The following is a 16,999-nucleotide window of genomic DNA, read 5'->3' as shown; positions in this document are numbered from 1 at the left end:
AGTACAGGAAAGACAACCTCTAGTAGAAAATTAAATTTTCCTCTTACCTTTTTGTCCAATTATTAAAGAGAACTAGGAAAGTAGTTTTCTCAAATATTATTAATTTACTGTATAAAAATGACATTAATTTACAGCATGAAAAACAACTTCAGACAGCTTGATTTTAGGCATGAAAATAGAAATATTTAAAAATTATTGTTTCCATTGAATACCAATAATTGTTCTAATTACAACATGTTTCTAAAGCCTTCACTATTTAGTGTGGTGAAGACGGTATGCTGAAATATAAATTCATGTTTCATTACAACAGGAAACAATATAGCAATCTTTGTATCTGCAGTTCCTTCACTAGTTAGCCGACTGTATGCTAAGTGTAAAAAGAAAAAGAAAAGAAAAAGGGTACACACCAATATTGAATCACATAAAACATAAGGATTTGCACATTCATTCATAGCAGTTAGACAAATTACCAAGACAAATTACACATTCTCATCATTTGGGATTTTTAAAATGTCTGAAGAACATAGAGGTTGTAATCTCTATGAAAAGGGGGGAGATTCTCATCTTCAGGAATTCCCACTGAATGAGCTCTAACCCGGGAAACTTTTTTATACCCTTTGAAAACACACTGCTAATAATCTAGGATTGCTGCCCTAGCACCTCTTCAATAGCATAGTTGTAAAAGGGTTTACAACATATAACTTAGAGATTTTTCAAGATCCGTAGTTTTCTTTTTCACCTTTTCTGAGGGCAGATGTTTTGACTACATTGAATTGCAAAAGCTATATTTCACAATTCTAAAAGTATTACAGCTGATCTACCTGTGAAAAAAGTGTTTCCCTATTCATACTTTACAAATTTCTACTTGTTCTTTGTGGAGTAGCACAAACAATTCAATATTATTCTCATTCTCCAAAGGTAATAATTTTGCAAATTCCTATAGTGCATCCCTGCTCTTTTAAATGATAAACTGTGACTCATTCATAGGGTCCTAAGGAATTGACCACAATCATCATTTAAAATTTATTGCCAAGACACAGTATGGAAGTAGATAATTAACGACACTGTCACTATAGTTTCATTTCTACAGGATAATAAAAACAAAAGCAGCCATACAAGTGGATGAGAGAACTGTTTCACATATGTGATTAGTGATGTTTTAATCTTTTTAGCAGTCATCAGTAAGACAGAAACAGCACCTTTTTATCACAAAATTTTGTCTTGAATACAAAAAAAACCACACCATGAAAAGAGATGAATTTCTTTTACTTATTCATTTGAAAGTGTATACAGTTGCTATTGCACTTGTGAAACCACCTTTAGAAACTAAATATAAAAAATACTTGAAATTTTAGAAGTTCCATAGAGTGGTTTTCAAGTACATTTCTTGGAAATTTGCATGATTTTTACTTATAGTGACATGTGTATTACATATGCAAATTTTATCTTCTAGGGCAAAGAGAACAAAGATAAATGTTAGTAGTCAGGACCCTTGGAATCAAACATTGCTCTTATCAAAGTACAAGAAATTACAAATTCTACAAAGCACAATGCTATTTTTCTAATGTATCCCTGATCCATAATGAGAAGCAATCTAACATATAGATTTTGCATTCAATATCCCTGTCAAAAACTACATCACACATCAAATGTTAATGGCACTGGGGAGTTGGGGTGATTAATACCATAACAAATGGTATATATTACAAATTTTTCTTTTGTTCTTTACTCACAATGACGCATACTGGCTAAGATTTAACCTTTAAGGGTTAAAGAGTTTAATCAATGTCAATGTCTGATCTTCTGAAGGCGATAAAGAACAGTCTGTCTAGTGATACCCAACAGAACATCACTTTGTCAAGCCACAAAGCGCCCAAAAGCTTGTCAAGTAAGTTACCAGAAACCTCTTTGTGGTTAGAACTCAGCTCCTTCCTGCTTGACCTATTATTTGATATTTGACCACTTGGTTGCAAGACACTTGCTCTTTCCAGCTGAAATGTCACTGGGGCATCTTGTCAGCTTTCCGACATCTCGGCCTGACATACAATTTTACTTTTGTGTGCTACAAGGCAGAAAATGCAGGGCAATGGCCTTGCTTTAAATTCTGTCAGCATCAAAGATGGGCGTCACTCTTGGGTCCTACCAGCAGACGCACACACGCACACTTACACGCGCGCACACACACACACACAAAAGGAGCCTACTTTGAAGGTCAAAACAGCCATTACTTTAAAGTCTTGCTGCTCAAGCGAAATATATTACCTGCAATGCCGGTTTGGGAACTGTCCTTATAAAACTACATAAACACATCATCTAAAAATCCTCCCTGCACAATTCTTTCTACTTCTCTTATCAAACACAGCCTTTGCTAAAAAGATGAGTTTGCAATGCCTGTAGGGACCAGGTTTGGCACTTAACTTGTTCAAACGGGCAAGTGGTATCATGTAGCTTTACAAGGAGCAACCTGACCTTCTCACATTGACCAGAAGTGACATTATTGTGCAGGTGGAGAAGCAGTCACATCATTTCTGTTTTGCACAACCTGCTTAAAGTTTGCAACTAAATGCTTGTCTTCAGTTGAGCTGACAAGAGAGAAGAGGGGGCTCAGTGAACCATGGCAGGGCTGCCATGAAATGACAGGAATCATTGGCATACATTTCAAATAGCTCTCTCAATCCTATTAAAGTATTGCAGCCCTGCTTTAAAACAGACAAGTATGAAACAACTTTGATAGATAGAGACCAAAATGGATTATTGATTTTTTTAAAAAAGTCTGAGGGAAAATTACCCAAAATATGTCATTCTTTAACATTTAAAAATATATTGCATAAAAATGAGCTTCTGTGTTAAATGAAACTTATTTATTGTTTAAAAATGGATGGTTTCACTATGCTGAAAGTATGAAGCAAAGAAACATATATACAGACCCACCCCCACTTTCACACACACCCCGCACTGAATAAATGCAAAATTAATGTCACAAAAATGCAGAGAGACTAAGCCACAATTCAAAGTCTACAGGCATCTTAATAAAATAGGATTTAATTAATTTAACACTTGAAAAAAAAAAAAACACACACACAACAAAACTTAATATCCATTCTGCATTGCTCGTTTGGTGCTGGCTGTAATATTTAGGGTAGAGGAGTAAGATGAAGAAGCCTGAGAATTAGGTCTATTGTGTACCACTGGAACAGATGCATCATAATCTGACTCAGCCTTCAATGGCAAGAAGTCTGAGACACCGCACTGGTCAAACTGGGATGCTGGTCTTGAAGCTGCAGGAATGTTTGTACTGTTCCGAGGTTCCTAGGAAAAAATATATATATCTCAAAATAAGCCACAGATCAAGTAAACAAAACAGATAACTATCTTTTCAGACATGTTAGTATTTTTCTAAGTAATATCGAACAATTAACCAGTCTTAAACCTCATTCACTTCAACAGGACTTCAGTATGGCTTGTTTACCTGTCTGCTGGATTTCAGCTATTAGTGCTTTTTATCAATACATTTTCCCATTGGATACATCTAAGGATATATTTTGACTACCCTTAAACTGTAAAAATAAGAACCAGAAATACTAATTTCACACTCAATCCTACAAGTATGACTGCATGTGGTCTCAGGCCTGTATGGCTGTGTTCTAGTAGCATTTTCTTCTGACGTTTTGCCTGCATCTGTGGCTGGCATCTTCAGAGGATCTGATGGTAGTAAAGCAAGATGCTTCACTTGCTTTACTACCATCAGATCCTCTGAAGATGCCAGCCACACATGCAGGTGAAAAGTCCAGAGAAAATGCTACTAGAACACGGCCATACAGCCCGGAAACCACACAACACCCCAGTGATTCCGGCCGTGAAAATCTTCGACAATACATATGACTACATGGTTTAGAATAAGAAGTCTCATACTGTAAAGGAAAACGTAGAAATCATATTGAAAGTTCACATTGATTATTATTAGAAGAAGAGAAGAAGAGTTTAGATTTATATCCCCCCTTTCTCTCCCACAGGAGACTCAAAGGGGCTTACAATCTCCTTGCCTGTCCCCCCTCACAACAAACACCCTGTGAGGTGGGTGGGGCTGAGAGAGCTCCAAAAAGCTGTGACTTGCCCAAGATCACCCAGCTGGCATGTGTGGGAGTGCACAGGCTAATCTGAATTCCCTAGATAAGCCTCCACAGCCCAAGTGGCAGAGCGGGGAATCCAACCTGGTTCCTCCAGATTAAAATGCACCTGCTCTTAACCACTACGCCACTGCTACTCTAATTATCTGCATAATTAGAAAAATTATGCTTATCTCTGATCTCCAGTTTTAAGTAGTTTTTCCCCATTCTCAGTCTGCAAGTTATTAAGAGTAGCTGGTAACTACACATCCCAGAATTGGATATGGTAATGCAATGTTTGCTATTATTTGATCCATCTCCTTTCTCAGTGATTTATGGAGCCATATGAAAATGTACCCATGTCATAGTTATAATTCCGTTTTAGCAAGATCCAGAAATCCAGCATTTGGGTTATAGTGATGCCTTATAATGGTGTGTTCTATTGATAAAGCTGGCAAAGAAATTAGAACGGGCAATTAAACAAAAATACCCAATAACAGCAACCACAGCTATCAAAGAAAATGTTACATAACATGCTACTTGCTACAGAAACACATGCAATTATACCCACTGGGATACAAATGCCACAGCTCCTGGTTTGCATTTGGTGGATTTTAAGACCATGAAATATGGGATTATGTGGGGGGAGGAGTAAAAGTTGCTGCAGGAGAATATTTGGAATTCTGCTTCTATTTGCTTCAGGTTTTTTGAGGATTCACCTCCCCTTCCCATTACTGCTACTGGGAGAGAGAAAATCAATGGCTGCATCAAACATCTAGTTCAGCAATTTTCTTTGATGTTGGCTCTTTGATTTCCTGATACACACCACAAGCTATCTTGTAGCCAGCTGCAATCATCAAGGCTTCTGATAGACCTTCAAGAACCACCAATATGGTAGCAAGTTCAAATGGTTACCCCAAAGAGATATTTAAAAAACAGTGGTACAAAGAGTTTAGATTATGAAAAGAAGTTAGACCACTGAACATATCTTCACGTACTACTACATTTTTGGCTACATTGTATTATGGCCTTGGTAATAATAATAACTTCATCATATTCATCAATAATAATGTTCTTTTCAGATTTTTGCACATCTTTTATGTGACACATAGCACATTTTAATTATTGGCATATTTATATAGGATATAATAAAACACCGGCTTACTTCAAACCCAGAAATATTACCTTGCATTAAAAAAAATACACACTGTATTTTAAATTGTGCTGAAGAAGGAAGATAAATTGGGTCATTTAAAAAAGAAGCTTCTTGCCTAAATAAATTCAGTAAACAAAACACTTGGAAAGGACAGCTCGGTTTACATATTTGTTAGCAGTCCCCCCTCCCCTCCCAAAATGGGCTTGTCATTCTGGTTAAAAATAATTTATGCTGCACACATTTTTCTTTTCCTCAAAACCTATCTTTTTTTTTTACTTTCAAAGAAAACAACTGCAAAATCCCAAGTAAGGAGATGAGAAATCAGGTTTCCTTGGAGAGTTGCACAAAAAAGTATGAAACTTAATGATTGGCAGCTAGTCAATAGAGTGTTGCACAAAAAGACTTCAGTTGTTTGGTAGAGACGATACTAGAGGGGGGCAGGCCTACTTCAGTTTTCAGGCCCACTCCACTCCACAACTCACAGGACACTAGAGTAAAATAACATCTAAATACCAGAATAGAAACTGGATTACTACCAAGCTTTGCTTAATGTAGGGGGAAACCTCTTGCTGCTATTAGTTTGAACCTAAATATGTATTTAAAGCAAATCTGAAGAAACATACCTAAGAATAATTTAAACTGTTTTCTTAGATGGTCTTCAAGATTATTTAGCTTTCTACAATGTAAATATAGCAGCAACAATAATAGCCTGAGAACTGCAAAGAGCATCCTGAATTGTGAGCCTACCATCTCTTGGTTTACGTGGGGTATTGTAAACCTGCTGTGGGTGAGGTAGGGTAAAAATCTTTTCACTGAGTACACACTAAATGTGTCTTTGATGCATTGGATTATTTCCTCAACATTTCCACTTCACATCTATGTTGCACATTGACAGAATTGTCACAGTTGACCTAAATGTGCTGAAGTATAAACGACAGTCTGAACTATAAACATGTGTTCATGCGATTCTTTTAGAAGCAGTGACTGGTTTGATATAAGAGCCCTCAGCACATTATTCCTTTACTCAGACAATTTTATTTACGCTGTAAATTGTAAATTATTCCTTTAAAAGTGTTACATCGATAAAATAAAACCAAAATCTAAAGCACAGTGCGCCTCACAATATATCTTGAGAATATTTATAGAACATTATAATTTGGCCATATCTTTCAGAATTTAAGTTGTAATATCATTATATACTTTAAAACAATATCAAAACAAAATGTGGAAAAAAATGCATTCTAAAGGAAGACCTCAACTAGACCCCTATTTTAATAGCAACAAGGTGTTTTAAAAAGACAAAGCTGCTGGAACTGGAATTTACAAAAAAAAAAAATTCAAAGAATGACAGTACAGACCAGACCATAATTTGCAATGGCATTAGCACATCTAAAATTCTATCAGAGCGTGTGCTATATCATGCCTTGGGTTTTATAAAATTCACTCATGAACTAGGAAAAGTGCGAGCAAATTAAGAAGTATTAAGAGTGGAAATTCAACATAAGCAGCATAAAGCTCTACGGATCTTAAACCAGGGACTCTGCCTGGGTTTCCAAGATAGATTACCAGGGTATCTTGGAAGCAGAAGAAACTACTGATTAGTGCAGCATAACAAAACCACTCGGCATAGTGGACCCAATGGAATACTGAAATTATAGCCAGTGGGAACCGTGAGATCTAAGGAGCCATTATGGAACTATTTTTTTTTAGTTATGCCAGCTCCAGGTGAGAAATTCTTAGAAATCTGAGGGTGAGGTTTGGGTAGGGGATGAACCTCAGTGGGATACATAGTCATAGAATCCACCCTTCAAAGCAGCCATTTTCTCCAGGAGAACTGATCTCTGTAGTCTGGAGATCGGCTGTAATTCTGGGAGATCTCCAAACTACCAGGATCTTCGTAACAGTGTTTATGAAACTGTCGAGCATAGGTGTCAAACTCGCGGCCCTCCAGATGTTCATGAACTACAATTCCCACCAGCCCTTGCCAGTATAGCCAATGCTCATGTTGGGAGGGACTGATGGGAACTGTAGTTCATGAACATCTGGAGGGCCATGAGTTTGACACCCCTGCTAGAGTATAAGCAGATCCTCACTCTCTGGAGGATGAGTGCTCACACTAAAGAAGAACTTTCTGTGACTCCAGAACATAGATTTTGAAGCCAGTGGAGAGTAGGCTAGCTGGAGTCACAGTGGAGAGTAGGCTGTTTTAGAGTCACAGAAAGTTCTTTTGCTGGAAATCTCCATAATGTAATGAGAAATAGTAAACTTTTCCAAGCCAAGCAGCAGCCAAAAATCAAACCTTTTTCTCTCATAAATTAAATTTAAAATTAAATTGTTACATAGAGATTAAACAGCCACTAGGCATTTCTCACTATTACAACTACTTAGGACTCCTTTTCCTTGACCCCACACAAAAAAACTGTTGCTGTCAGACACAACAATGCAAATTAGTCCAAACCCACATAATTCAGGCCAAGAAAAATACTGAACAACACAATAGTTTCTATGTGGTTTTTTCATTACTTTTTAATTTTCTCCAATGCCTTTTGAGCTTTACATAAGCATAAGCATAAGCATAAGCATTTTATTGTCATTGTGCACGCACAACGAAATTTACAGCAGCATTCCTCGATGCACACAATTTCAGACTCATACATCATCCTCACTTCCCCTTCCTCCACCCATCCCTACACAGCCCCAAATACATCAATATGAAGCAGCGGAGTTTAGCATAGCCACAGCTCTAGAGTAGAAGCTGTCTCTAAGCCTCTTTGTCCTAGTTCTGAGAGCCCTGTATCGTCTGCCAGATGGTAACAGTTTGAAAAGAGAGTGTGCTGGATGAGACGGGTCCCTCAGAATATTTTGGGCTTTATTTAGGCTTCGGGAATTATAGATTTCTTCCAAGGAGGGAAGAGGGCAGCCGATAATCCTTTGTGCAGTAGTGATCACCCTTTGGAGCGCCTTCCTATTCGCCACTGTGCAACTGGAGAACCATACACAGATGCAGTAGGTTAAGACACTCTCTATAGCACAGCGGTAAAAGGACACCAGAAGTTTTCCATCTAGTTGTTGCTTCCTTAAAAGTCTCAGAAAGTACAGTCTTTGCTGGGCTTTCTTAACCACCGCTGACAGTCTGTACGCCCAATGGGTCAAGTCCTCTTTAATCATAACGCCCAGAAATTTAAAACTAGCCACCCGCTCCACTTGATCTCCATTTATAGTCAAGGGCTGAATTTCTGAGCTATTCCTTCTATAGTCCACTATGAGCTCCTTTGTCTTGTTAGTGTTAAGAACCAGGTTATTTTCCCTGCACCATGAGAGCAGTCGGTCCACTTCATTCGGATAGGCAGACTCATCCCCTCCAGAGATAAGCCCCACCACCGTTGTGTCATCAGCAAATTTGATAATGGTGTTACTATGATAGACAGGAGTACAGTCATATGTATAAAGGGTGAACAGTAAAGGACTCAACACACAGCCCTGTGGCGTTCCCATATTTAGAGTAAGAACTGAGGAAACCCGATTTCCCAGTCTAACCCTCTGGGAACGCCCAGACAAGAAGTCCCTAATCCACAAACAGATTGAATGTGAGAGTCCAAGATCCACGAGTTTCGTCACCAGTCTTTGTGGCGAGATTGTATTAAATGCGGAACTAAAGTCCGCAAAAAGCATTCGCACATAATTCCCCTGATGTTCCAGATGCGTCAAAGCAGTGTGGAGGCTAATGGCAATGGCGTCCTCCGTAGATCTATTAGTCCGATATGCGAACTGATGTTTATCAAATGTATCTGGAAGGCAAGAACTAATATGCCTATGGACCAGTTTTTCAAAACACTTCATGATGATGGGGGGTGAGTGCCACTGGTCTATAATCCTGAAGATTGTCAGCAGGAAATCTCTTTGGTAGTGGAACAATGGTGGAAGCTTTCAAACAAGATGGGATGGTGGACTGGGATAGAGATCGATTAAAGATCCCAGTAAAACACCAGCCAGTTGGTTAGCGCATTCCTTTAACACCCGACCGGGAATACCATCCGGTCCAGCAGCCTTCCTTGGATTCACAGCCCTCAAAACTTGCCTCACCTCATGTTCCTCCACAGTGAGGTGTGAGCTGCAATCACCTAGTGGCTGTGTGTCATCTCCTTCTGATAAACCTGTTTCAAAGCGGGCAAAAAAGTGATTTAGCTGCTCTGCCAGAGAAGAAGAATCCCCATCTACAGAGATGTCATTGGTTGGTTTATGATTGGTGATTTGTTGAATCCCCTGCCACACCTGCCTCATGTTGTTATTATTAAAATAATCCTCAATTTTTCTCTTATAACTCATCTTGGCTTGTCTAATACCTCTCTTGAGACTGGCTCTCAAAAACAAGAGATTCTACAATATTCTGGAAACAATAATTATTACCCACATTTCCTCCTATCCCATCATTTAGTGGTAGAATTTTATATACTCTTTGGAATTAGCAGCTTGAAAGAAAAGGGGGTGATTTTATATTTTAATGAACAAAATATATGTGACCATATTGTGGATGAAGAAGGGACCCTCATCTGAATGGAGTATGTTTTCAAAAATAAAAGCTTATGAAAACTGTACATATGAGAAGAACCATATCAGTTTAATGTATGTAGTTTGTGAACGATATCCCCAGAGATCCATGTGTTGAAATTGCACACATGTGTGCATACATGACCACGATCAGTGATTCATCAGTATACAAAGCTCCACTGTCCCATGGACAGATTAATCCCCAATGATATAGCAGGGGCTATAACAAGTACCATCTCCCATGTTACTTATAGTACCCTTAGTCTGTTCTACAGACCCCAAGTGCATAAATGTCCCTTGTCTCACATGCTTACCTATTTCCAGAGCTAAGCAAGTAACTAACCCAATTTAGCTTAACCACCATTCCACATGCAGGAGTGTGTGCAGCAGGGAAGAAAGACTATAACGGGACAGTAGAGACAACTAAAGGAAATGAAAAGATTGGGAGGACACAAGAAAAAGGGCAAACCGGCTTACTAACAAAGGTTTCACCTTTCTCTGGGTGGCAGTTCTCAGGCACGGAAGGGGATGGGATAAGGTCAATTTACAGCAGTTAAGTTGTTCCTCTGACAAAACCCCTGAAGGCTCCTGAAAACAGCTATGGACCCCTCTGGAGTTGCTGGCAACTCTTGATAAAATTGTATAGAGTTTTAATACTTAGAGAGCCAAAGCAACCTATTTCCCCCTCCTTTATTTATCTTTGCTTAATGTACTCTGAAAGGAAATGAGTTACCCAAGAAAATAGAATGCATATAGACCACAAGGCAGCCCTTCCAGAGCTGCTTGAAAACTCAGTAAACATGCCATTCCTATAAAGGAGTTGTGAGTCTGAAAATTAAGAGAGGACAACAGACTAAAGGACTAGCCTCTCACAGTGAAATGAAGCTCAAGTCAATTTAGTACTAGAGAGGCTTACACAACACCAAATAGCTATTGAGATGGGGGAGGGGGGAGGAAAAGTTGACCCCTGAATTTTGGAAACTCCTATGTTGACAATTCACTACAAACAGAAAAAACTCTCCACATGAAGGAAAGAGAGAGAGAAGAACTGTGTTGTGACTGGGCTAGTTCTCTTTATGCATGGAGATTTTAAATGCAAAGGGACATTCAGAGTTGGAATCCACCAACTGCAGTCTGATTCAGAACCATCCATTTCATCACCCCAGGGCTTAGTCTCCTGTAAAGAAGCCCTTCATGGCACCAATATCCTATTGGAGATTAAGTGGGATGGGATAAAATTCCCCCCCATAGATGACTTGGGACCTTCAGAGATTTTTGCAGTTTACTAGAGCAGGAACACCTATAGCAATCCCGATGTGTATAAGTACATGTCAGGTTCTCACAGATGGGACTTCATGAACACTCTGGGCTCTCTCTTCTTCTTCACAAGCCTACAGCTTTCTTGTAAAGGAAACATGGAGCTGAATGACAAGCCCCCAATCTGGAAAATGCCATGCTTTCTTGTGTAGAATCATACGGTTGGAAGAGGCCTCAAGGGCCATCAAGTCTAACCCCCTGGCATGCAGGAACACACAAAGCACTCCTGTCAGATGGCTGTCCAGCCTCTGTTTAAAAACCTACAAAGAAAGAGACCTACAAAGAAAGAGACTCTGAGGCAGTGTATCCCACAAAGATTAAAATTGTCCCCTGACATGTACTTCCTCTCCTAGTGTAATACAATATATATCTAATATTTGCAATGAAACATCAGCTGTTAAGATGAGACTGTCTGTACAGCTTCCTCTCTTTCAAACCTGTTTGAGCTCCAAGGAGTACCTGTTCTATTTCTATCATACCGACTTATGATAAAACTAAAGCTGGTTCGAACAGCCAGCCTAATTTTAATGAGCGCACCAATTCTGAATATTTAGTTTTACATATAGTTTCTCTCTTCCAAATGCTAGCTTCAGTCGAATTAGTAAAAAGAAATAAAAAGAAGGTTCTGAAAAAGGAGATTTTGCAATAGTCTTCGAATAGTCCTTACAGGAAAACTATTCTTGTACTGATCAGTCAACATTTTTAATTTTCAGACTCGAAACTCCTTTATAGGAATGGCATGCCTACTGAGTTTCCAAGCAGCACAATTTTCGTCACAGCCTTGGAGCCTCATGAGATCCATGCTCTGGCAGAAAAGACGGGGAAAGGGGCACAGTGAGCAAGTGAGAGAGAGAGAGAGAGAGAGAGACTATATTTACATTCACTTTGCCAAACATTAGCATCTTTTTGTCCAATCATTTGAATTCAGAAGGGTTAGGAGAAAACAGCTTAGAGAACAAGGGTTGACACATACAGTGTGAAATCTTAAAGGTGCTTGAATGCAATGAGGGAGAAAGTGAGACTGAGGCGCATTTCAGCTCCCTAACTGCGCTGCAGCCCGCATGAACTTTGTGACAGGTCTCTGTCTCTCAGCCACACTCGAGTAGCTTTTGCTGACATTCAGCTGTCAGACAGCATCCCCTTACCATGCCCCTAACATGCTCTACAGCTTCACCCAATTAACTTGCTTTCACTTGACAATGCAGCAAAAAGCTTCATAATAGGTGGTCAAGGTGCATGGTGCCTGCCTGCCCTCTAACTGCTCACGCACAGCAAGATGCTTAACTATCTTCTTCTTGCCAGTTTGCTCAGAAGAGGCAGAACTATGATTTAGTCATCCCATTTTTGCTAAACTGTGCAGGGAAATCTGGGATTCAGTAAAACCCGCATTATTCTCATGCTCATTTTATTTTAAAGAAAGCGGAGAACCCAAATTTGACTGGCAGAAGCAGGTGAATTAAAATATCCGAGACAGTGAAATCTTTGGTTATTTGTAAAAATATATTAGACAGGCAGTCAAAAAAAAAGTTTCAAAGTCATTATTTCTAACCATAACGTTTTATGATAGGGAGAATAAAAGAGTTGGTTCAATTAAGGTATCTTTATGATTCAACTTTCCTACATTAGAAAAATCATTAGACATTTAGATGATTTACATACTCAGTCAAAAAGCAGGTAGTATTTTAAATAAAAATATCAAGTACACATAAAAGCACATTACAAAAAAGTGAATTAATTGCACATCTTTTAAGTGCATTAGGCATACAATTTAAGTTTCTGTTGAAATAAGTTTTTTGAATGAGATGTCACTATAAAAATTTACTAGCTATTATGGAACATCTAGGAAATTCCATTTTAACAGGGTTAACTGGTTGCAGCAATATCAATATAAATCATGGAACCATAGAAGCCAATAGATCAGTGGTGGCGAACCTATGGCACGGGTGCCAGAGGTGGCACTCAGAGCCCTCTCTGTGGGCACGCGTGCACAGAGTTCGTCATGTGTGGGGGAAATTGCCCCCCTCCCACATCTAGGCTGGCCTGGGCTGCTGGACTTGATGTGTGTGCACCTCAGCGAGCAGGGAGGACTCAGCTGCTGGGCCTGATGCCTGTGCTCCAGGTGGCTGCTGCCGGGGGGGGGAGGGGGCAGAGGCGACAGAGATGCTAGAGAGGCGCATGTGGGATTTGCTGGAGGCTACAGCAGGCTGGCCCCTGCTTGCAGGGGTTATTCAGGTTAAATTGCCGCATTGGCACTTTGCGATAAATAAGTGGGTTTTGGGTTGTAATTTGGGTACTCGGTCTTGAAAAGATTCGCCATCACTGCAATAGATGAAAGCATATAGTTCCACCCAAACTGTACACCTGTGGCAGTTTGAATAGGGTAAGGTATTGTACTGATAAGTATGCAACTCAATACACTGGAGGGGGAAAGTGCCTCTTTATTCTAGGCATTTTAGGAAAATGGTCCTGAGAAAGCAAACACCAAAATCCTGGACAGAATGAGACAGCCAATCAAAATTTGTGTATACCTATTGTCTCCTATGGGAAGAGAAATGGTTCCTTGTCTGTTCTGAAGGCAAAAAAAACTGTCTAAGCCACAGGTCCTTGCTAGAACTTTTGCAAACAGCAGGACAGAAGCAACAAATATGCTAGTGGCACCCTTTACACTTGTTAAAACAGGCAAATGGTTCTTTCTTCCACCCTGGACATTCCACAGGTATATATACTCCACTTGCTTTACTACCATCAGATCCTCTGAAGATGCCAGCTATTGATGCAGGCAAAAAGGAGAAAATGCTACCAGAACAAGACCACACAGCCTGGAAACCACACAACATCCCAACAAATATGCTCTCTTTTTTACGAACAGGACTACAAACACGGAGAGACTGGTAAGGAGGCTTTGGGAGTAGAGGCACAAACTGCAAGCCACAACTCATTTTTTTACCACAGCCTTGCTGCTCAATGAAGCTGTTCTACAATAAGTGGGGCTGTAAGTTGCAGATATTTTCTTCTTGTTCATGCCACAAAATAACGCTACGTGTGCTGTAATCCTAAACATTCACAAGGACACAAGAGATCAAGTTTATTTCAGTGTATTGTCGAAGGCTTTTACGGCCGGAATCACTGGGGTGTTGTGTGGTATCCGGGCTGTATGGCCGTGTTCTAGTATCTTTTTCTCCTGATGTTTCACCTGCATCTGTGGCTGGCAAGTTTATTTCATTCCTGAAACAAAAAACATTGAGTAATTATTTTGCACCTGAATGACTGTCTCTTTAGAGAAAGAGAGCCATAGTTGTTACACTGCGCCCTAGATAAAAAGCTGTTGTATGTAGGTAACATGTCTTGCAGCAAAGGCAATCTGGTGTATGCAAAGAAGCCAACAGGTGAGATTTCAGATGCCCTCCTAGTAGCTTTCACAGATTGGATGTTTATGCAAGCTTCAAATGCGGAAGTTTATTGGTATTCAATCTAGCAAGCAATGTAGTTCACTGGGTACCAAAAGCAAAATGGTTTTTACTCTGAGATAAGTGCCGTGTTCAGACAATTGCAGATTTACAGAAGTAGTTCGAAAAATGAGAAATAAGGCAAAATAAGAATCCCAATATTATTTTGTCCTACACGAAATATCCTGGAGGTTAATAGCAAGAACTGCTTAGTGCCAAGAGATTTCATTCAAGGCTGCAGAATGTGGGGAGGTGGGGGGTTCAGAATTTTTAATTCACTACAGTACGCTTGAGAATGCTGTCAAACATAAAAAGCTTTCTGCAAAAAACCCAGCCCCAGTTTGATTTAGATTGCATACACACAGAGAGAAAGACTTTTGGTTGAGACAGCCTCCCTTTCCTAGTGAAAATAGTGTAAGATTAATACAAATTACTTGCAAGTTGTTTAAAATCAGAAGTAAGCCAGAAAAGAGAATTTATTTTAAGATCACTGCTAAGAAAAAGATATTTGAACAACCCAAGAAGGGGAAAAGTCATACTTCAATTTCAGGTAATGTCTAACATGCATATACGTTTCAAAAGACAGACATTAAGCTTATCAGTTATAGCCATATATATATATAAAAAAACTTAAATAAAGTATCAATAATTAATTTAACAATAACCATGCACATTCAGCTCTACAGGCTGATACCAACTTTGGAATATCTTTTTCTTAAAGCTGGCAGTACAAACTGAATGCCACTAAACAGTGGAAATCAATGTTTTCTGCATACCAATTATACCCTAAGTGAACTAACATTTTAAAACAAATGGATTTTCCCCTGTTGATCTGAATGTCAAATGTTAAGATCAGAGAGAAATAATTAAAATGGGTGTGAAAGGATGTGGCTGGCAAGACAAGGAAAAACAAGTAACACTTCAGAAAGCAAAACGTGAATGTCAGGACAGTAGAACATCAATAGGTATGGTTAAAAGGCCACTTTGAAAACAGAACCTGGAGTATGCAGATGATCGTCTTTTCATATGGTAATCATCTTCAGAAAGACATAACTTGTTCTTGATAGCTTTGGGTTACTCATAATAATGATGGTTCGCTACAGTTCCCACTAGTTATTTTCTACCCCAGCCACTGGGGTAGATCCTATCTATCCTATCAATCTGCTGTACACTTTTTAAAAAAATAAACTACATCTACTTTTGGCTCAAGTCCAAATTACATGGTCCTTCCATTAGAAGAAAGAGCTCCTAAACTGAAGGAAGGTATCTTGTCAGTTCCCAGATCAGACAACAAACCACTTGAAAGTTTCCAAGGATTTTATTGCAGACATGAAAGAAACAGAAGAAGATAGTTCTGGCGAAAAGAGGCGACAAGCAGTTGATAATATGACTGGCAAGATTCCCAGCCCCACATGAGAACAGAGGGAGATAGAAAGGTCCAGCCTGGAGGCCCGTCCCAGCAGCAGAACTCCAAGGCCAGAGCTAGGAGATAGCGGTGCACCTGCAAAAGCAAAAGTCACTCCCGAACATTTCCCCTCCCAACAATGCCATACTGACATATCTTAGGTTAGAGTAAAACTATTTGAAAGATGGTGGAATCCATCCCATTGAAAGATGACAGCAATCAACTCAGCAAGGTGGCAATCTCATTAAAAACCCCTCCTTCCCGAAAGCAAGATCTTTTACTAAAACCTTCCGAAAGGACTTGCTCATTGCTCTCTTACAACCATTATTTTGAGTGTGAAACTGTGCAGTGCATGCTGTGCAATGCATACTAATTTATGTGATTATCAATCCGGTCACTTTATCAAATCTTTAAGATCAGAGCAATTGATGATACTCTTCCTGCAAAACAGCATGATTTCAAAATCTTTTCTCAAAAAGCATTTATATTAAAATGGGGTGGGGAGGGAAGCAATGAGTAGCATAGTGATTGGTGGACTTTAATCTGGTGAACTCATGAAGCCTGTTGGATGACTTTGGACTAGTCCCAGTTCTCTCAGAATTAGCTCACCTGTGGCGCAAGGTGCTTGTGGGGTGGAGGAAGGGAAGGTGATTTTTAAGCTGCTTGGAAACACCAAGGTAGAGGGAAAAGCAGGCAGAAAAACCAAGTCCTCTTTCTCTTCTATACTGTGACTTTCAAGAATGATGACTGCATGTATAAAATTAAAAAAATAATTATGAAGTTATCTGACAGTTCAGTACTCCTAATTCCCATTAGCAACCACAGAAGCAAAAACACTGGCTAACAGTGCATTCAACTTGACGCCCTTTGAACTTCCTGTCTTGTATGTTCCACCTTCACACACACTGTCAAGGTTTATTAAATTGTTCCACTTAGCTTTCCAGGATGACAACAATGAATCACTTGAGCCACATAATATATATTATACTGGACATTCTCACTTGTACTGCAATGTTGTGTG

At 39.3% G+C, this 16,999-nt stretch overlaps 1 protein-coding gene across 7 annotated transcripts in view; it reads right to left on the bottom strand.

The window, feature by feature from the left end:
• Positions 1-1,119: 1,119 nt before the first annotated feature.
• The window catches only part of CCDC171 (coiled-coil domain containing 171), a 181,493-nt gene continuing 165,613 nt past the window's right edge, over positions 1,120-16,999 (bottom strand). For all 7 annotated transcript variants that reach the window (XM_048502903.1, XM_048502902.1, XM_048502899.1 and 4 more), the window contains one exon: positions 1,120-3,309. In XM_048502903.1, the coding sequence (XP_048358860.1) occupies positions 3,091-3,309 (219 nt within the window). In that variant the 3' untranslated portion in view covers positions 1,120-3,090. The remainder of the gene's footprint in view (positions 3,310-16,999) is intronic.

This window comes from Sphaerodactylus townsendi, linkage group LG07, assembly GCF_021028975.2.
Source record: "Sphaerodactylus townsendi isolate TG3544 linkage group LG07, MPM_Stown_v2.3, whole genome shotgun sequence".
Taxonomy (NCBI): Eukaryota; Metazoa; Chordata; class Lepidosauria; order Squamata; family Sphaerodactylidae; genus Sphaerodactylus; species Sphaerodactylus townsendi.
Note: the sequence above shows the minus strand (reverse complement) of the source record. Positions and strands in the feature narration are given on the sequence as shown.